Source organism: Salmo salar, chromosome ssa27, assembly GCF_905237065.1.
Source record: "Salmo salar chromosome ssa27, Ssal_v3.1, whole genome shotgun sequence".
Taxonomy (NCBI): domain Eukaryota; kingdom Metazoa; phylum Chordata; class Actinopteri; order Salmoniformes; family Salmonidae; genus Salmo; species Salmo salar.
In genome coordinates, this window is record NC_059468.1 from 44638346 (window position 1) to 44661755 (window position 23410).

At 39.5% G+C, this 23410-nt stretch overlaps 1 protein-coding gene across 1 annotated transcript in view; it reads right to left on the minus strand.

Annotated features, from left to right (window-relative positions):
- The window catches only part of LOC106589158 (CUB and sushi domain-containing protein 2), an 881306-nt gene that overhangs the window by 321423 nt on the left and 536473 nt on the right, over positions 1–23410 (minus strand). Inside the window, exons 18-19 of the mRNA XM_045709574.1 lie at positions 11589–11783; positions 1926–2064 (exon numbers count right to left, since the gene is read on the minus strand). Coding sequence (XP_045565530.1) covers positions 1926–2064; positions 11589–11783 — 334 coding nt within the window. The remainder of the gene's footprint in view (positions 1–1925; positions 2065–11588; positions 11784–23410) is intronic.

The following is a 23410-nucleotide window of genomic DNA, read 5'->3' on the forward strand; positions in this document are numbered from 1 at the left end:
TTGAACTGGGTGAATGGAATATGAATGACAATCATCCAATATGCTGTAATAGAAATAAGGCCATGCTCATAAAAACAATTGTAATGTCCTCCCTCATCTTAAACCTCACCAACCGCCACTGGTCTATATACTGTATATCATTGGGAACAACCAATAGGTTAGCAGGAATCTGAGGGAACAGCCAATAGGTTAGCAGGAATCTGAGGGAACAGCCAATAGGTTAGCAGGAATATGAGGGAACAACCAATAGGTCAGCAGGAATCTGAGGGAACAACCAATAGGTTAGCAGGAATCTGAGGGAACAACCAATGGGTTAGAAGGAATCTGAGGGAACAACCAATAGGTTAGTAGGAATATGAGGGAACAACCAATAGGTTAGTAGGAATATGAGGGAACAACCAATAGGTTAGCAGGAATCTGAGGGAACAACCAATGGGTTAGCAGGAATCTGAGGGAACAACCAATGGGTTAGCAGGAATCTGAGGGAACAACCAATGGGTTAGCAGGAATCTGAGGGAACAACCAATAGGTTAGTAGGAATCTGAGGGAACAACCAATAGGTTAGTAGGAATCTGAGGGAACAACCAATAGGTTAGCAGGAATCTGAGGGAACAACCAATGGGTCAGCAGGAATCTGAGGGAACAACCAATGGGTTAGCAGGAATCTGAGGGAACAACCAATAGGTTAGCAGGAATCTGAGGGAACAACCAATAGGTTAGCAGGAATCTGAGGGAACAACCAATGGGTTAGCAGGAATCTGAGGGAACAACCAATGGGTTAGCAGGAATCTGAGGGAACAACCAATAGGTTAGTAGGAATATGAGGGAACAACCAATAGGTTAGCAGGAATATGAGGGAACAACCAATAGGTTAGCAGGAATATGAGGGAACAACCAATGGGTTAGCAGGAATCTGAGGGAACAACCAATGGGTTAGCAGGAATATGAGGGAACAACCAATGGGTTAGCAGGAAGATGAGGGAACAACCAATAGGTTAGCAGGAATCTGAGGGAACAACCAATGGGTTAGCAGGAAGATGAGGGAACTGGCATGACTACATATGAAACAGTCAGATAGGAGTTATGACAGGGTAAAAATCAAATACTGGTCAGTGTTTCCCAACTAATAGTAGAATAGAGAAAAATGTCTGGATTCATAATCAGAAGCAACATGGAAAGCAGCATCGTTCTTGTTTTGTAAGAATACTTTGTACAGTATCCTGAGAGAATAAGCCTGGAGGAACGATGTGCCGTCTGCTTGAGTGACAGGGGGCGGGGGCTTGGTACGTGTGGCCCGGGAAGTGGAAGCACGGCAGCCACGGGAAAGAGAGAGAGAGGACTCTATGGCACTTGGAGGCTGCGGTAGAACGAAGCCTAATCATTAGTAACAATTATTATCTGGGTGATTATTTTTTTTACAGGCGCAGTAGTGCTCCCAAATACAAATTCCGTGTCGCACATCAAAAAATATTTAGGAGCAAAATGGTCACACTTTAGAGCCCTGAGAGTGAGAGAAAGTGGAAGAGAGAGAGACAGAGAGAGACAGAGAGAGAGAGACAGAGAGAGACAGAGACAGAGAGAGACAGAGAGAGACAGAGAGAGACAGAGAGAGACAGAGAGAGACAGAGAGAGACAGAGAGAGAGAGACAGAGAGACAGAGAGAGAGAGACAGAGAGAGAGACAGAGAGAGACACAGAGACAGAGAGAGAGAGAGACAGAGAAAGGGAGAGAGAGAGAGCGACAGAGAGATATACAGAGACAGAGAGAGAGACAGAGAGCGCGAGAGAGAGAGAGAGAGAGAGTAATACACATTACAATAATGTAGGAGAAGATGGGGGGAAAGAGAGAGAGAGAGAGGAAGAATGAAAGAAGGTAAGGGTAGAGATAGGTAAGTAAAAATAAGACAGCGTTGTCTCCTGACTCACTTATCAAACACGATCTTTATGGGGTATCCTGGAGGAGCCTCGATGACCCACTCACAGTTAAGGGCCTCCTTATAGAGCTCCGGCCAACCAGGGGACAGGATGATACCACTAGGAGCCTTCAGATCACCCCCACACTGAGCTGAGGAACAGGGGAAGAGAGGGGGAGGGGGAGGGGGAGAGGAAAGGAGGAGGGGAGGGGGGGAAGAGAAAGGAAGGGGAGGAAGGGAGAGGAGAGGAGAGGAATGGGCAGAGGGAGGGGGAGAGGAACGGAGGGGAAGGGGGAGAGGAGAGGAAGGGGAGGAAGGGAGAGGAGAGGAATGGGCAGAGGGAGGGGGAGAGGAGGGGGCAGATGGTGTGGGAGAACAGGGGAGGAGGAGAGGATGGGGAGGAGGGGAGAGAAGGGGAGGGAGAGGGAAGAAGAGGGATATGGAGGTATGGATAGGAAGAATAGGGAGAGGGAGAGGGAGGAGGAGAGGAGGGATGAAAGGTGTGAGAAGAACATAGAGCGAAGGGAGAAAGAGGGGAAAAAAAGCGACAGTCTATTATCTAGTCACGGATGTGTCCAAAGTGTTCACTTATCCCCATAGTTCATCTTCAAAGTCCTTGTTTAACACGATACATCACCGGGACTCCGTTTCAGTCAACCTCAGCAGGGGTGGAGGCTGCCATGGAAATGGCTTGACAATTACTGGAGCTCAAGGTCAAACTCCAGAGACTGACTGGGCGGTTTGGTGTGTGTGTGTGTGTGTGTGTGTGTGTTTCATGCATAAATCCATGTGTGTATCACACTGAACAGAAAACACTTTGGTCATCACACAACAGCCTGTGAAATGTGGCTAACCTGGTCAACAGCCTGTGAAATTAGGCTGACATGCCTGCTTGTTAATGTGCCTGTCTCCTCCCTGATGTGAATGCCTCGTCAATACGGCCTGTCGTTCACTACGCAGTGATCTGTATTGTGTTGTGTAATTTTATTTTTTAAAACAAATAAAAAATAAACAATTGTCTTTGTCGCTTCGTCGATTGTCATTACAAATGTCTACACTATGTTTTATTGGCTTTTACCAATTTCACCTTCAGTATCCAGAAGTAACTGATCCATTGATCTGATGGCTGTGTTTCATATGCTACACTATCATCTGGCATACTGTAGTAGTAGACAGTACTATCATCTGGCATACTGTAGTAGTAGACAGTACTATCATCTGGCATACTGTAGTAGTAGACAGTACTATCATCTGGCATACTGTAGTAGTAGACAGTACTATCATCTGGCATACTGTAGTAGTAGACAGTACTATCATCCGGCATACTGTAGTAGTAGACAGTACTATCATCTGGCATACTGTAGTAGTAGACAGTACTATCATCTGGCATACTGTAGTAGTAGACAGTACTATCATCTGGCATACTGTAGTAGTAGACAGTACTATCATCTGGCATACTGTAGTAGTAGACAGTACTATCATCTGGCATACTGTAGTAGTAGACAGTACTATCATCTGGCATACTGTAGTAGCAGACAGTACTATCATCTGGCATACTGTAGTAGTAGACAGTACTATCATCTGGCATACTGTAATGTCGTAGCAGACAGTACTATCATCTGGCATACTGTAATGATTCACTAGTAGCAGACAGTACTATCATCTGGCATACTGTAGTAGTAGACAGTACTATCATCTGGCATACTGTAGTAGTAGACAGTACTATCATCTGGCATACTGTAGTAGTAGACAGTACTATCATCTGGCATACTGTAGTAGTAGACAGTACTATCATCTGGCATACTGTAGTAGTAGACAGTACTATCATCTGGCATACTGTAGTAGTAGACAGTACTATCATCTGGCATAGTGTAGTAGTAGACAGTACTATCATCTGGCATACTGTAGTAGCAGACAGTACTATCATCTGGCATACTGTAATGATTCACAGTAGCAGACAGTACTATCATCTGGCATACTGTAGTAGTAGACAGTACTATCATCTGGCATACTGTAGTAGTAGACAGTACTATCATCTGGCATACTGTAGTAGCAGACAGTACTATCATCTGGCATACTGTAATGATTCACTAGTAGCAGACAGTACTATCATCTGGCATACTGTAGTAGTAGACAGTACTATCATCTGGCATACTGTAGTAGTAGACAGTACTATCATCTGGCATACTGTAGTAGTAGACAGTACTATCATCTGGCATACTGTACTAGTAGACAGTACTATCATCTGGCATACTGTAGTAGTAGACAGTACTATCATCTGGCATACTGTAGTAGTAGACAGTACTATCATCTGGCATACTGTAGTAGTAGACAGTACTATCATCTGGCATACTGTAGTAGTAGACAGTACTATCATCTGGCATACTGTAATGATTCACTAGTAGCAGATGGTACCAAAGCAGATGGTACTGGTTCTAATGATGACTATTACACCGATTTGACAACATTAGTTAGTTCATGTCTGGCTGTCAAGCTAAGTCACTGTCGTGTAATCACAATAGGCCCATCACAACCTCCTGCCTCCTTGAATCTCATGTAGACTCCTGTCGGCGACGATGAATGGCACAAATAATACATGAAGGCAAGGCTCTTCTGTTCCCTCGTCACAGTCCCTCTCCCTTCAGTGGTCATTCAATCACCAGTCGATAAGAAGTTGTGTGAGAGAAAGGTGGCCTACAAACCTGACTCGGTTACACCAGCTCTGTCAGGAGGAATGGGCCAAAAATTCACCCAACTGCTTGTGGAAGGCTACCCGAAATGTTTGACCCAATGTCACGTCCTGACCAGTAAAAGGGGTTATTTGGCATTGTAGTTTGGTCAGGGCGTGGCAGGGGGTGTTTTTCTGTGTGTTTTGGGGTTATGTTCTATGGTCTTCTATTTCTATGTTTATTCTAGGGTATCTATTTCTATGTTGGAAATGTTTGGGGTTGGTCTTTAATTGGAGACAGCTGAATCTCGTTGCCTCTGATTAGAGACCATATTTAAGTAGGTTTTTTTTTTTCATTGTGTTTGTGGGTGGTTAAATATCTGTTTAGTTGTCTAACCTGACAGAACTGTCGTTTTTGTTTTTTGTTTATAGTGTTCTCTGTTTAATAAATACAAGATGAGCACTAAGCACGCTGCGCCTTGGTCTACTCCCTACAACAGCCATATTACACCCAAGTTCAACAATTTAAAGTCAATGCTACCAAATACTAATTGAGTGTAAATAAACTTCTGACCCAGTCGGAACGCGATGAAAGAAATAAAAGCTGAAATAAATCATTCTCTCTACAATTATTCTGACATTTCACATTCTTAAAATAAAAGTGGTGATCCTAACCGACCTAAGACAGGGAATTTTTACTAGGATTAAATGTCAGGAATTGTGAAACTGAGTTTAAATGTATTTGGCTAAGGTGTATGTAAACTTCTGACTTCAACTGTAGATATAAATGATCTAAGTAAAAGTGCAATTATAAATCTACATACGGTATAAATCTACATACGGTATAAATCTACATACGTTATAAATCTACATACGTTATAAATCTACATACGGTATAAATCTACATACGTTATAAATCTACATTAGTTATACATTTATGATCTTCTTTCTATTTTGTTACTGTGTGCTGGGGACAAGCAGGAATGTAACTGTGTCCATAGGCAGCTGTCCATCAGGTCCACCAGGTCCACCAGGTCCACCAGGTCCATCAGGTCCACCAGGTCCATCAGGTCCATCAGGTCCACCAGGTCCATCAGGTCCATCAGGTCCATCAGGTCCACCAGGTCCATCAGGTCCATCAGGTCCATCAGGTCCACCAGGTCCACCAGGTCCACCAGGTCCATCAGGTCCATCAGGTCCATCAGGTCCACCAGGTCCATCAGGTCCACCAGGTCCACCAGGTCCACCAGGTCCATCAGGTCCATCAGGTCCACCAGGTCCATCAGGTCCACCAGGTCCATCAGGTCCATCAGGTCCACCAGGTCCACCAGGTCCACCAGGTCCATCAGGTCCACCAGGTCCATCAGGTCCATCAGGTCCACCAGGTCCATCAGGTCAATCAGGTCCACCAGGTCCATCAGGTCCACCAGGTCCACCAGGTCCATCAGGTCCACCAGGTCCACCAGGTCCATCAGGTCCATCAGGTCCATCAGGTCCACCAGGTCCATCAGGTCCACCAGGTCCATCAGGTCCATCAGGTCCACCAGGTCCATCAGGTCCACCAGGTCCACCAGGTCCACCAGGTCCACCAGGTCCATCAGGTCCACCAGGTCCACCAGGTCCACCAGGTCCACCAGGTCCATCAGGTCCACCAGGTCCACCAGGTCCACCAGGTCCACCAGGTCCATCAGGTCCACCAGGTCCATCAGGTCCACCAGGTCCACCAGGTCCATCAGGTCCACCAGGTCCACCAGGTCCACCAGGTCCATCAGGTCCACCAGGTCCACCAGGTCCACCAGGTCCATCAGGTCCATCAGGTCCATCAGGTCCACCAGGTCCATCAGGTCCACCAGGTCCATCAGGTCCACCAGGTCCACCAGGTTCATCAGGTCCATCAGGTCCACCAGGTCCATCAGGTCCATCAGGTCCACCAGGTCCATCAGGTCCACCAGGTCCATCAGGTCCATCAGGTCCATCAGGTCCATCAGGTCCACCAGGTCCATCAGGTCCATCAGGTCCACCAGGTCCACCAGGTCCATCAGGTCCATCAGGTCCATCAGGTCCACCAGGTCCATCAGGTCCATCAGGTCCACCAGGTCCATCAGGTCCACCAGGTCCACCAGGTCCACCAGGTCCATCAGGTCCACCAGGTCCATCAGGTCCATCAGGTCCACCAGGTCCATCAGGTCAATCAGGTCCACCAGGTCCATCAGGTCCACCAGGTCCACCAGGTCCATCAGGTCCATGAGGTCCATCAGGTCTATCAGGTCCATGAGGTCTATCAGGTCCATGAGGTCCATGAGGTCCAGTTTATTTTTGAGACAGAAGAATTTCTGAGTTTCTCCAGGATTGATGAGCTGAAAAGTCTTCAGAGTTTGTTAGACAGTCTCTTGGTGCGCTGCTTTTCTTCGCCGTAGAGGAACATCAACGGAAGGAACAAGTCCCGACTCTGTGTAGCACAAACACTCATCGTCGGTTGCCATGTTGGGTTGACATGCCCCACCGTCCCCCTCAGACCTGTCTGTCGCCACCGCTCCTGGTAGCTCGTCTATCATCTCCGCTTATTCTGCCACCCTCTGTGCTTGCTCAGCGCCCAACTGTACAGGTTCCTCAGTAAAATCTGTCGCAAATAAATATTGCCTTCTTCTTCTACCTCAAAGTCTGACATGATTTATTAAAGGTTATTATGATGATTTGCCAATAAGCAAGCAAGCTAGCTACTTTAGCTACTAGAATACGCAACAAAGTTGGCTGCCTCCCAGGATTTTTTTTTTAACGAAACCACACAAAGTCTCACGGAAAGAGAGTGCAGTCAGAACCCAAAGTAGTCCGTAAATGAGGAAGTCTTGCTTCTTCTTACGATCGGCAAAAATTAACAAATACACAAATTTATAAAATATTGATAACTTTGTATAGCTTTTAGAATATAAATGACAAAACAGCTAGCTTTGGAGTAGTTAGAAAGTATATTTCTCTGCGTTTGAGAGGAGCTGGCTAGTAGATACCCATAGACTTCCACCAATTCCGCTAAGCTAACAATATGCTAACTTCAATTTCCTTTAAACTGCACGCAGAGACATTAAAATGGTATCCGTGAGTTTGTCTGACCGGGTATGTAGGAAATCCCCAAATACCTTTAATTATGTTATATTACACAAATGTCCCTATGGTGGATAAAACGTGATACTACATTTTCACAAGCTTGCATTTCACCACATAAAACTGAGTGGCACATGAAACTCTGGAGGGCTCTCTGAATAACAGACCCCTTGACTTTTTTCCACGTTGTTAACGTACAGCCTTATTCTAAAACCCTCATCAATCTACACACAATACCCCATGATGACAAAGCAAACACATATTTTTTTAAATGTACTCAGTACTTTGTTGAAGTACTTTCAGCAGCGATTACAGTCTTAAGTCATCTTGGGCATGACACTATAAGCTTGGCAAACCTGTATTTGGGGAGTTTCTCAAGCTCTGTCAGGTTGTATAAGGAGCATCGTTGAACATCTATTTTCAAGTTTCTCCAGAGATATTCGATCGGGTTCATGTCTGGGCTCTGGCTGGGTCACTCAAGGACATTCAGAGACTTGTCCCAAAGCCCCTCCTGCATTGTCTTGGCTGTGTGCTTTGGATCATTGTCCTGTTGGAAAGGTCAACCATCGCCCCAGTCTGAGGTCCTGAGCGCTCTGGAGCAGGTTTTCATCAAGGATCTCTCTGTACTTTGCTCCGTTTATATTTTCCTCGATCTTGACTAGTCTACCAGTCCCTGCCACTGAAAAAACATCCCCACAGCATGATGCTGCCACCACCATGCTTCACCGTAGGGATGGTGCCAGGTTTCCTCCAGACATGATGCTTGGCATTCAGGTCAAAGAGTTCAATCTTGGTTTCATCAGACCAGAGGATCTTGTTTCTCATGGTGTCAGAGTTTTCCATCTGGCCACTCTACCATAAAGGCCTGATTGGTGGAGAGCTGCAGGCCTGATTGGTGGAGAGCTGCAGAGATGGTTGTCCTTCTGGAATTTTCTCCCATCTCTGGAGCTCTGTCAGACTGACCATCAGGTTCTTGTTCACCTCCCTGACCAATCACCTTCTCCCCCTGATTGCTCAGTTTGGCCGGGCGGGCAGCTCTAGGAAGAGTCTTGGTGGTTCCAAACTTCTTCTATTTAAGAATGATGGAGGCCACTGCATTTTTGGGGGACCCTTAATGCAGCAGAATTGTTTTGATACCCTTCCCCAGATCTGTGCCTTGACACAATCCTGTCTTGGAGCTCTACGGACAATTCCTTCGACCTCATGGCTTGGTTTTTGCTCTGACATCCACTGTCAACTGTGGGACCTTATATAGACAGGTGTGTGCCTTTCCAAATCATGTCCAATCAATTGAATTTACCACAGGTGGACTCCAATCAAGTTGTAGAAAATCTCAAGGATGATCATTGGAAACAGGAAGCACCTGAGCTCAATTTCAAGTCTCATACCAAAGGGTCTGAATACTTATGTAAATAAGGTAACACATTTCCAGATATTTCTAAAAACCTGTTTTCTTTTCATTATGGGGTATTGTGATGTCATTATGGGGTATTGTGATATCATTATGGGGTATTGTGATGTTGTTATGGGGTATTGTGATGTCATTATGGGGTATTGTGATGTCATTATGGGGTATTGTGATGTCATTATGGGGTATTGTGATGTTGTAGCCTAGTGGTTAGAGCATTGGGCCAGTAACCAGCAGGTAGCCTAGTGGTTAGAGTGTTGGGCCAGTAACCAGCAGGTAGCCAAGTGGTTAGAGTGTTGGGCCAGTAACCAGCAGGTAGCCTAGTGGTTAGAGCGTTGGACTAGTAACCAGCAGGTAGCCTAGTGGTTAGAGCATTGGGCCAGTAACCAGCAGGTAGCCTAGTGGTTAGAGCAGGTAGCCTAGTGGTTAGAGCGTTGGACCAGTAACCAGCAGGTAGCCTAGTGGTTAGAGCATTGGACCAGTAACCAGCAGGTAGCCTAGTGGTTAGAGCGTTGGGCCAGTAACCAGCAGGTAGCCTAGTGGTTAGAGCGTTGGACTAGTAACCAGCAGGTAGCCTAGTGGTTAGAGCGTTGGACCAGTAACCAGCAGGTAGCCTAGTGGTTAGAGCGTTGGGCCAGTAACCAGCAGGTAGCCTAGTGGTTAGAGCGTTGGGCCAGTAACCAGCAGGTAGCCTAGTGGTTAGAGCATTGGGCCAGTAACCAGCAGGTAGCCTAGTGGTTAGAGTGTTTGGCCAGTAATCAGCAGGTAGCCTAGTGGTTAGAGCGTTGGGCTAGTAACCAGCAGGTAGCCAAGTGGTTAGAGCGTTGGGCCAGTAACCAGCAGGTAGCCTAGTGGTTAGAGCGCTGGGCCAGTAACCAGCAGGTAGCCTACTGGTTAGAGCGTTGGGCCAGTAACCAGCAGGTAGCCTACTGGTTAGAGCATTGGACTAGTAACCAGCAGGTAGCCTAGTGGTTAGAGCGTTGGGCCAGTAACCAGCAGGTAGCCTAGTGGTTAGAGCGTTGGGCCAGTAACCAGCAGGTAGCCTAGTGGTTAGAGCGTTGGGCCAGTAACCAGCAGGTAGCCTAGTGGTTAGAGCGTTGGACCAGTAACCAGCAGGTAGCCTACTGGTTAGAGCATTGGGCCAGTAACCAGCAGGTAGCCTAGTGGTTAGAGCGTTGGGCCAGTAACCAGCAGGTAGCCTAGCGGTTAGAGCGTTGGACTAGTAACTGAAAGGTTGATAGATCAAACCCCTGAGCTGACAAGGTAAAAATCTCTCATTCTGCTCCTGAACAAGGCAGGTAACCCACTGTTCCTAGGCCATCATTGTAAATAAGAATTTGTTCTTAACTGAAATGCCTATTGAAATAAAGGATAAAAAAAATTCAACGGCATAATTTTCAACTTAAATTTAAGGGATTAAAAAAATAAATAATAACACTTTCAACATTAATTTCCAAAGTTGTACTAAAATCAGGCGGCTGGACAATTCCAAAAATACTGTGATTTATTTATTTTGATGAATACCAGAAATCACCAAAACGGGTTTGCCCTGCCTACCTACCTTAGATATGTATTCATTTAGGAAAGGAAATGGCTTTAGCGTTACCTTGCATTATTAAATAAACATTCACAGTGAGCAGTGCCTCTAGGATTTAACTAGGCAAGTCAGTAATGAACAAATTCATATTTTACAATGACGGCCCTACTCCAGCCAAACCTTCCCATAACCCAGACAGCGCTGGGCCAATTGTGCGCCGCCCTATATGACTCCCGATCATAGCTGGTTGTGATACGTCCCGGGATCGAACCAGGGTCTGTAGTGAGGCCTCTAGCACTGAGATGCAGTGCCTTAGACCGCTGAACCAGGGTCTGTAGTGACGCCTCTAGCACTGAGAAGCAGTGCCTTAAACCGCTGAACCAGGGTCTGTAGTGAGGCCTCTAGCACTGAGATGCAGTGCCTTAGACCGCTGCGCCACTTGGTAGCTACTGTACAGACAAGGGGCTAAAGTACACTATCTCCCTGGGGTGATTTATCACTCAAACAAAGAGAGGCTAGCTAGGTAAGGCAACTCCTGATTGGGTGTCTTGGAGGGAGATGTCAGGCCCTGTTAGAGACAGAGTGAAAAGCTATAGGATTGTGATTTTATAGTTTAAGAGAACAATCACTTTGGCAGTATTTCACCTTGGGTTGCATAGAGCATTCCAGTTGATAGAATCATAAATAGCTTTCACGGAGCACCCCAACGCCACCCCTCCCTCCCTCCCCCCCCAAAAAGAAAAAAGTAATCTGTCTTTTCCCACTACCACTTGTATCCTCGCTGATAAAGACTTAGTACAAATGTACTTCAAACGATTTTGATGTGTTGTTGTCTAACCTAACTGCAGTAGCTTAAGATAAATGCACTAAATTGCAAGTCACTGTGGATAAGAGAGTCTGCTAAATGACTAAAATGTCAAATGAAAAGAGAGAAAGATGAAGAGGAAACATCCTCTCCTCTCACCTTCACAGCGTGGCACAGCGTTGTCCCAGACCACGTTTCCATCCTTCAAGATACAGGAGACAGTCTGAGAGCCATGGGTCTTCACAAAGCCCTCCTCACACAGGAAGGAGATGGAGCTGCCCAGCTGGAGGTTCTCACCAAACCTCTTCCCATTCACTGGAACCCCCGGGTCTGGACACTCATTGTGGCGGAACGCTGGGGAGAGAGAGAGAGACAGAGAGAGAGAGAGAGAGACAGAGAGAGAGAGAGACAGAGAGACAGAGCGAAGGGTCAAGGTCTGTCATTGAGTTGGAGTTTGGAGGGTGTGTGTTTAGGTTGAAGCGTGGGTGGGCAGGTGTGATTGTGTGTGTGTTTGAGTTTTGAGATTTTAGAAAGTGTGTGTCCGTGATGGTGGGAGAGTGGTGTGTCTGTAACCGGTGTGAAATGGCTAGCTAGTTAGCTCTAATGGTGTTTCAATCGGTGACGTCACTCGCTCTGAGACTTTCGCTCCACGGCTTTTGTGGAGCGGAATATATGAAGCCCTTCCACACCAGATAACATGATGTAGAGAGAGAGAGAGAGAGACAGAGACAGAGAGAGACAGAGAGAGAGACAGAGAGAGAGACAGAGAGAGAGAGAGAGAGAGAGAGAGACAGAGAGAGAGAGACAGAGAGAGAGACAGAGACAGAGAGAGACAGAGAGAGAGAGACAGAGAGAGACAGAGAGAGAGACAGAGACAGAGACAGAGAGAGACAGAGAGAGAGACAGAGAGAGAGAGAGACAGAGAGAGAGAGAGACAGAGAGAGAGACAGAGAGAGAGAGAGACAGAGAGAGACAGAGAGAGACAGAGAGAGAGACAGAGAGAGAGACAGAGACAGAGAGAGACAGAGAGAGACAGAGAGAGAGACAGAGAGAGAGACAGAGATGAGACAGAGACAGAGAGAGACAGAGAGAGAGAGAGACAGAGAGAGACAGAGAGAGAGACAGAGAGAGAGACAGAGACAGAGACAGAGACAGAGAGAGACAGAGAGAGAGAGACAGCGAGAGAGAGAGACAGAGAGAGAGAGACAGAGACAGAGAGAGACAGAGACAGAGAGAGACAGAGAGAGAGACAGAGAGAGAGACAGAGACAGAGAGAGACAGAGAGAGACAGAGACAGAGAGAGACAGAGAGAGACAGAGAGAGAGACAGAGAGAGAGAGAGAGAGAGAGAGACAGAGACAGAGAGAGACAGAGAGAGACAGAGAGAGAGAGAGAGAGAGAGAGAGAGAGAGAGAGACAGAGACAGAGACAGAGAGAGACAGAGAGAGACAGAGAGAGAGAGAGAGAGAGAGAGAGAGAGATTTTGCATTATTTACCTTGGTTTGTTTTTTGTTTCTCGTCCTTGTTATTTAAATTGATTAACCATTGGCTGGTTGCCTTGCAGAAGAGAATTGGCCCAGGTGAAGTGGGCTTCGTTAACGAGGTTAGAGTGGAGATCCCAGCTCACCTCATTCGGACATGGTGACAGACTTCCACATTGTCTCTGTGCTACTTGTTGCTACTTGACTACCTGACAAACTTTTTTTCTTTTAGCTTTTTACTCTTAATAACCATTTAATCAAACTCTGTATTAAACAAGTTAACAAACGTCTTATTTTTGTCCACACACAACTTTTTTTTTTTAAATCATCTTTTTTTTTTCTTCCCCGGACACTTTCTCTACCGTAGATCTGCAGGACCTCCTCTAAGTAACACCTTGTCACTGCAGTTGCTGTAATATACAGGAGAACGATCACATTATGGTGAGGAGAGCAGAGTTGCAAGATCGGGCTTCAGACACAGTCGTTGGGCAATGTAAGAGTAGGAAAGGATGAAACAGCGTCTGTGTCACCAGTAAATACAGATAGTAGTATAAATCTCCCCCGCAGCCGGACGATATTCTCATGACTTCTAGAAAGACATGCTGTCTACTATATAATGCTGTCTACTATATAATGCTGTCAACTATATAATGCTGTCTACTATATAATGCTGTCTACTATATAATGCTGTCAACTATATAATGCTGTGTACTATATAATGCTGTCAGATCAACTATATAATGCTGTCAACTATATAATGCTGTCTACTATATAATGCTGTCAGCTATATAATGCTGTCAACTATATAATGCTGTCTACTATATAATGCTGTCTACTATATAATGCTGTCTACTATATAATGCTGTCAGCTATATAATGCTGTCAACTATATAATGCTGTCTACTATATAATGCTGTCTACTATATAATGCTGTCTACTATATAATGCTGTCAGGTCAACTATATAATGCTGTCTACTATATAATGCTGTCAACTATATAATGCTGTCAACTATATAATGCTGTCTACTATATAATGCTGTCTACTATATAATGCTGTCAACTATATAATGCTGTCAGATCAACTATATAATGCTGTCAACTATATAATGCTGTCTACTATATAATGCTGTCAACTATATAATGCTGTCAACTATATAATGCTGTCAACTATATAATGCTGTCTACTATATAATGCTGTCAACTATATAATGCTGTCAACTATATAATGCTGTCAACTATATAATGCTGTCTACTATATAATGCTGTCTACTATATAATGCTGTCAACTATATAATGCTGTCTACTATATAATGCTGTCTACTATATAATGCTGTCATACTATATAATGCTGTCTACTATATAATGCTGTCTACTATATAATGCTGTCAACTATATAATGCTGTCTACTATATAATGCTGTCTACTATATAATGCTGTCTACTATATAATGTTGTCTACTATATAATGCTGTCAGCTATATAATGCTGTCTACTATATAATGCTGTCTACTATATAATGCTGTCTACTATATAATGCTGTCAGCTATATAATGCTGTCAACTATATAATGCTGTCTACTATATAATGCTGTCTACTATATAATGCTGTCTACTATATAATGCTGTCAGCTATATAATGCTGTCAACTATATAATGCTGTCTACTATATAATGCTGTCTACTATATAATGCTGTCTACTATATAATGCTGTCTACTATATAATGTTGTCTACTATATAATGCTGTCAGCTATATAATGCTGTCAACTATATAATGCTGTCTACTATATAATGCTGTCTACTATATAATGCTGTCAGGTCAACTATATAATGCTGTCTACTATATAATGCTGTCAACTATATAATGCTGTCAACTATATAATGCTGTCTACTATATAATGCTGTCTACTATATAATGCTGTCTACTATATAATGCTGTCAGGTCAACTATATAATGCTGTCTACTATATAATGCTGTCTACTATATAATGCTGTCTACTATATAATGCTGTCAGGTCAACTATATAATGCTGTCTACTATATAATGCTGTCTACTATATAATGCTGTCTACTATATAATGCTGTCAACTATATAATGCTGTCTACTATATAATGCTGTCTACTATATAATGCTGTCTACTATATAATGCTGTCTACTATATAATGCTGTCAACTATATAATGCTGTCTACTATATAATGTTGTCTACTATATAATGCTGTCTACTATATAATGCTGTCAACTATATAATGCTGTCAACTATATAATGCTGTCTACTATATAATGCTGTCTACTATATAATGCTGTCAACTATATAATGCTGTCAACTATATAATGCTGTCTACTATATAATGCTGTCAACTATATAATGCTGTCAACTATATAATGCTGTCTACTATATAATGCTGTCTACTATATAATGCTGTCAACTATATAATGCTGTCTACTATATAATGTTGTCTACTATATAATGCTGTCTACTATATAATGCTGTCTACTATATAATGCTGTCAACTATATAATGCTGTCAACTATATAATGCTGTCTACTATATAATGCTGTCTACTATATAATGCTGTCTACTATATAATGCTGTCTACTATATAATGCTGTCAACTATATAATGCTGTCTACTATATAATGTTGTCTACTATATAATGCTGTCTACTATATAATGCTGTCTACTATATAATGCTGTCAACTATATAATGCTGTCAACTATATAATGCTGTCTACTATATAATGCTGTCAACTATATAATGCTGTCAACTATATAATGCTGTCTACTATATAATGCTGTCAACTATATAATGCTGTCTACTATATAATGCTGTCAACTATATAATGCTGTCAGATCAACTATATAATGCTGTCTACTATATAATGCTGTCAACTATATAATGCTGTCAACTATATAATGCTGTCTACTATATAATGCTGTCTACTATATAATGCTGTCTACTATATAATGCTGTCAGGTCAACTATATAATGCTGTCTACTATATAATGCTGTCTACTATATAATGCTGTCTACTATATAATGCTGTCAGGTCAACTATATAATGCTGTCTACTATATAATGCTGTCTACTATATAATGCTGTCTACTATATAATGCTGTCAACTATATAATGCTGTCTACTATATAATGCTGTCTACTATATAATGCTGTCTACTATATAATGCTGTCTACTATATAATGCTGTCAACTATATAATGCTGTCTACTATATAATGTTGTCTACTATATAATGCTGTCTACTATATAATGCTGTCTACTATATAATGCTGTCAACTATATAATGCTGTCAACTATATAATGCTGTCTACTATATAATGCTGTCTACTATATAATGCTGTCAACTATATAATGCTGTCAACTATATAATGCTGTCTACTATATAATGCTGTCAACTATATAATGCTGTCAACTATATAATGCTGTCTACTATATAATGCTGTCTACTATATAATGCTGTCAACTATATAATGCTGTCTACTATATAATGTTGTCTACTATATAATGCTGTCTACTATATAATGCTGTCTACTATATAATGCTGTCAACTATATAATGCTGTCAACTATATAATGCTGTCTACTATATAATGCTGTCTACTATATAATGCTGTCTACTATATAATGCTGTCAACTATATAATGCTGTCTACTATATAATGCTGTCTACTATATAATGCTGTCTACTATATAATGTTGTCTACTATATAATGCTGTCTACTATATAATGCTGTCTACTATATAATGCTGTCAACTATATAATGCTGTCAACTATATAATGCTGTCTACTATATAATGCTGTCAACTATATAATGCTGTCAACTATATAATGCTGTCTACTATATAATGCTGTCAACTATATAATGCTGTCTACTATATAATGCTGTCAACTATATAATGCTGTCAGATCAACTATATAATGCTGTCTACTATATAATGCTGTCAACTATATAATGCTGTCAACTATATAATGCTGTCTACTATATAATGCTGTCAACTATATAATGCTGTGTACTATATAATGCTGTCAACTATATAATGCTGTCAACTATATAATGCTGTCAGATCAACTATATAATGCTGTCAGCTATATAATGCTGTCAACTATATAATGCTGTCTACTATATAATGCTGTCTACTATATAATGCTGTCTACTATATAATGCTGTCAGGTCAACTATATAATGCTGTCTACTATATAATGCTGTCAACTATATAATGCTGTCATCTATATAATGTTGTCTACTATATAATGCTGTCTACTATATAATGCTGTCTACTATATAATGCTGTCTACTATATAATGCTGTCAACTATATAATGCTGTCAACTATATAATGCTGTCTACTATATAATGCTGTCAACTATATAATGCTGTCAACTATATAATGCTGTCTACTTTATAATGCTGTCTACTATATAATGCTGTCTACTATATAATACTGTCTACTATATAATGCTGTCAACTATATAATGCTGTCTACTATATAATGCTGTCAGATCAACTATATAATGCTGTCTACTATATAATGCTGTCTACTATATAATGCTGTCTACTATATAATGCTGTCAACTATATAATGCTGTCTACTATATAATGCTGTCAACTATATAATGCTGTCTACTATATAATGTTGTCTACTATATAATGCTGTCTACTATATAATGCTGTCTACTATATAATACTGTCTACTATATAATACTGTCTACTATATAATACTGTCTACTATATAATGCTGTCTACTATATAATGCTGTCTACTATATAATGCTGTCTACTATATAATGCTGTCTACTATATAATACTGTCTACTATATAATGCTGTCTACTATATAATGCTGTCTACTATATAATGCTGTCTACTATATAATACTGTCTACTATATAATGCTGTCTACTATATAATGCTGTCTACTATATAATACTGTCTACTATATAATGCTGTCTACTATATAATGCTGTCTACTATATAATGCTGTCTACTATATAATGCTGTCTACTATATAATGCTGTCTACTATATAATGCTGTCAGATCAACTTTATAATGCTGTCAACTATATAATGCTGTCAGATCAACTATATAATGCTGTCTACTATATAATGCTGTCTACTATATAATGCTGTCTACTATATAATGCTGTCTACTATATAATGCTGTCAGGTCAACTATATAATGCTGTCTACTATATAATGCTGTCAACTATATAATGCTGTCATCTATATAATGTTGTCTACTATATAATGCTGTCTACTATATAATGCTGTCTACTATATAATGCTGTCTACTATATAATGCTGTCAACTATATAGTGCTGTCAACTATATAATGCTGTCAACTATATAATGCTGTCATCTATATAATGTTGTCTACTATATAATGCTGTCTACTATATAATGCTGTCTACTATATAATGCTGTCTACTATATAATGCTGTCTACTATATAATGCTGTCTACTATATAATGCTGTCAGATCAACTATATAATGCTGTCTACTATATAATGCTGTCAACTATATAATGCTGTCAACTATATAATGCTGTCTACTATATAATGCTGTCTACTATATAATGCTGTCTACTATATAATGCTGTCAACTATATAATGCTGTGTACTATATAATGCTGTCAACTATATAATGCTGTCAACTATATAATGCTGTCAGATCAACTATATAATGCTGTCATCTATATAATGCTGTCAACTATATAATGCTGTCTACTATATAATGCTGTCAACTATATAATGCTGTCAACTATATAATGCTGTCAACTATATAATGCTGTCAACTATATAATGCTGTCAACTATATAATGCTGTCAACTATATAATGCTGTCAACTATATAATGCTGTCAACTATATAATGCTGTCAACTATATAATGCTGTCAACTATATAATGCTGTCAACTATATAATGCTGTCAACTATATAATGCTGTCAGATCAACTATATAATGCTGTCAGCTATATAATGCTGTCAACTATATAATGCTGTCTACTATATAATGCTGTCAACTATATAATGCTGTCAACTATATAATGCTGTCAGGTCAACTATATAATGCTGTCTACTATATAATGCTGTCAACTATATAATGCTGTCTACTATATAATGCTGTCAACTATATAATGCTGTCTACTATATAATGCTGTCTACTATATAATGCTGTCTACTATATAATGCTGTCTACTATATAATGCTGTCTACTATATAATGCTGTCAACTATATAATGCTGTCTACTACATAATGCTGTCAACTATATAATGCTGTCTACTATATAATGCTGTCAACTATATAATGCTGTCAGATCAACTATATAATGCTGTCAGCTATATAATGCTGTCAACTATATAATGCTGTCTACTATATAATGCTGTCAACTATATAATGCTGTCAGGTCAACTATATAATGCTGTCTACTATATAATGCTGTCAACTATATAATGCTGTCATCTATATAATGTTGTCTACTATATAATGCTGTCTACTATATAATGCTGTCTACTATATAATGCTGTCAACTATATAATGCTGTCTACTATATAATGCTGTCAACTATATAATGCTGTCAACTATATAATGCTGTCTACTATATAATGCTGTCAACTATATAATGCTGTCATCTATATAATGTTGTCTACTATATAATGCTGTCTACTATATAATGCTGTCTACTATATAATGCTGTCAACTATATAATGCTGTCTACTATATAATGCTGTCAACTATATAATGCTGTCAACTATATAATGCTGTCTACTATATAATGCTGTCTACTATATAATGCTGTCAACTATATAATGCTGTCAACTATATAATGCTGTCAACTATATAATGCTGTCTACTATATAATGCTGTCTACTTTATAATGCTGTCAACTATATAATGCTGTCTACTATATAATGCTGTCAACTATATAATGCTGTCATCTATATAATGTTGTCTACTATATAATGCTGTCTACTATATAATGCTGTCTACTATATAATGCTGTCAACTATATAATGCTGTCTACTATATAATGCTGTCAACTATATAATGCTGTCAACTATATAATGCTGTCTACTATATAATGCTGTCTACTATATAATGCTGTCAACTATATAATGCTGTCAACTATATAATGCTGTCAACTATATAATGCTGTCTACTATATAATGCTGTCTACTTTATAATGCTGTCAACTATATAATGCTGTCAACTATATAATGCTGTCTACTATATAATGCTGTCTACTATATAATGCTGTCAACTATATAATGCTGTCAACTATATAATGCTGTCAACTATATAATGCTGTCTACTATATAATGCTGTCAACTATATAATGCTGTCTACTATATAATGCTGTCAACTATATAATGCTGTCAGATCAACTATATAATGCTGTCAGCTATATAATGCTGTCAACTATATAATGCTGTCTACTATATAATGCTGTCTACTATATAATGCTGTCTACTATATAATGCTGTCAACTATATAATGCTGTCAACTATATAATGCTGTCTACTTTATAATGCTGTCTACTATATAATGCTGTCTACTATATAATGCTGTCAACTATATAATGCTGTCTACTTTATAATGCTGTCTACTATATAATGCTGTCTACTATATAATGCTGTCTACTATATAATGCTGTCAGATCAACTATATAATGCTGTCAACTATATAATGCTGTCAACTATATAATGCTGTCAACTATATAATGCTGTCTACTTTATAATGCTGTCTACTATATAATGCTGTCTACTATATAATGCTGTCTACTATATAATGCTGTCAGATCAACTATATAATGCTGTCTACTATATAATGCTGTCTACTATATAATGCTGTCTACTATATAATGCTGTCAACTATATAATGCTGTCTACTATATAATGCTGTCAACTATATAATGCTGTCTACTATATAATGTTGTCTACTATATAATGCTGTCTACTATATAATGCTGTCTACTATATAATACTGTCTACTATATAATGCTGTCTACTATATAATGCTGTCTACTATATAATGCTGTCAGATCAACTTTATAATGCTGTCAACTATATAATGCTGTCAGATCAACTATATAATGCTGTCAACTATATAATGCTGTCAGATCAACTATATAATGCTGTCTACTATATAATGCTGTCTACTATATAATGCTGTCAACTATATAATGCTGTCAGATCAACTTTATAATGCTGTCAACTATATAATGCTGTCAACTATATAATGCTGTCTACTATATAATGCTGTCTACTATATAATGCTGTCTACTATATAATGCTGTCAGCTATATAATGCTGTCAACTATATAATGCTGTCTACTATATAATGCTGTCTACTATATAATGCTGTCTACTATATAATGCTGTCAGCTATATAATGCTGTCAACTATATAATGCTGTCAACTATATAATGCTGTCTACTATATAATGCTGTCAACTATATAATGCTGTCTACTATATAATGCTGTCAACTATATAATGCTGTCTACTATATAATGCTGTCAACTATATAATGCTGTCTACTATATAATGCTGTCTACTATATAATGCTGTCAACTATATAATGCTGTCAGGTCAACTATATAATGCTGTCTACTATATAATGCTGTCAACTATATAATGCTGTCATCTATATAATGTTGTCTACTATATAATGCTGTCTACTATATAATGCTGTCTACTATATAATGCTGTCTACTATATAATGCTGTCTACTATATAATGCTGTCAACTATATAATGCTGTCTACTATATAATGCTGTCTACTATATAATGCTGTCTACTATATAATGCTGTCTACTATATAATGCTGTCAACTATATAATGCTGTCAACTATATAATGCTGTCTACTATATAATGCTGTCAACTATATAATGCTGTCAACTATATAATGCTGTCTACTATATAATGCTGTCTACTATATAATGCTGTCTACTATATAATGCTGTCAGATCAACTATATAATGCTGTCTACTATATAATGCTGTCTACTATATAATGCTGTCTACTATATAATGCTGTCAACTATATAATGCTGTCTACTATATAATGCTGTCAACTATATAATGCTGTCTACTATATAATGTTGTCTACTATATAATGCTGTCTACTATATAATGCTGTCTACTATATAATACTGTCTACTATATAATGCTGTCTACTATATAATGCTGTCTACTATATAATGGTGTCAGATCACCTTTATAATGCTGTCAACTATATAATGCTGTCAGATCAACTATATAATGCTGTCTACTATATAATGCTGTCTACTATATAATGCTGTCTACTATATAATGCTGTCAGATCAACTATATAATGCTGTCTACTATATAATGCTGTCTACTATATAATGCTGTCAACTATATAATGCTGTCTACTATATAATGCTGTCTACTATATAATGCTGTCTACTATATAATGCTGTCAACTATATAATGCTGTCAACTATATAATGCTGTCTACTATATAATGCTGTCTACTATATAATGCTGTCTACTATATAATGCTGTCTACTATATAATGCTGTCTACTATATAATGCTGTCTACTATATAATGCTGTCAACTATATAATGCTGTCTACTATATAATGCTGTCTACTATATAATGCTGTCTACTATATAATGCTGTCATCAACTATATAATGCTGTCAACTATATAATGCTGTCTACTATATAATGCTGTCAGATCAACTATATAATGCTGTCTACTATATAATGCTGTCAACTATATAATGCTGTCTACTATATAATGCTGTCTACTATATAATGCTGTCAACTATATAATGCTGTCTACTATATAATGCTGTCTACTATATAATGCTGTCTACTATATAATGCTGTCTACTATATAATGCTGTCAACTCAACTATATAATGATGTCAGTGGGGTTTATCCAACATGTCTCTGGACCTACTCACTGCCACAGTCATACTCTGGACCTAGTTTTGCTCTGTGGAATAAATGTTGTGGATCTTAATGTTTTTCCTCATAATCCTGGACTATCGGGCCACCATCTTACAATCGCAATAAATAATATGCTCAGATCCCAACCAAGGATTATCAAAAGCTACGCTATGAATTCTGAGACAACTCAATTATTCCTAGACTCCCTCCACTAAGGACGTCGGAGAACAACAATCACCTAAACAGGGGACCACGAAACTGGAAGTCTTCCAACCAGCTTGGAAAGATGCAAAATCGAAGAGCCCTCACTGCTGCTCGACCAAGGCCACTTTTCCAACCTGATTGAGGAGAATGAAAACATTCTCAATCGTTTTTTTTTTTTTTTTTAAATGTCGCAAAGCTAACTAAAAAAGCAGCGTTCCCCAAGTGAGGATGGCCTTCACTTCAGCAGTGATGAAGTCATTAACTTTGACGAATAGATCATTAGAATTCATTTTATGTACTCTTCGTCTTTGAATATGCGTATTTCTTCAAAGCTCAGTTGTCTGCACAGAACTAACAGGACCTGGGATCAA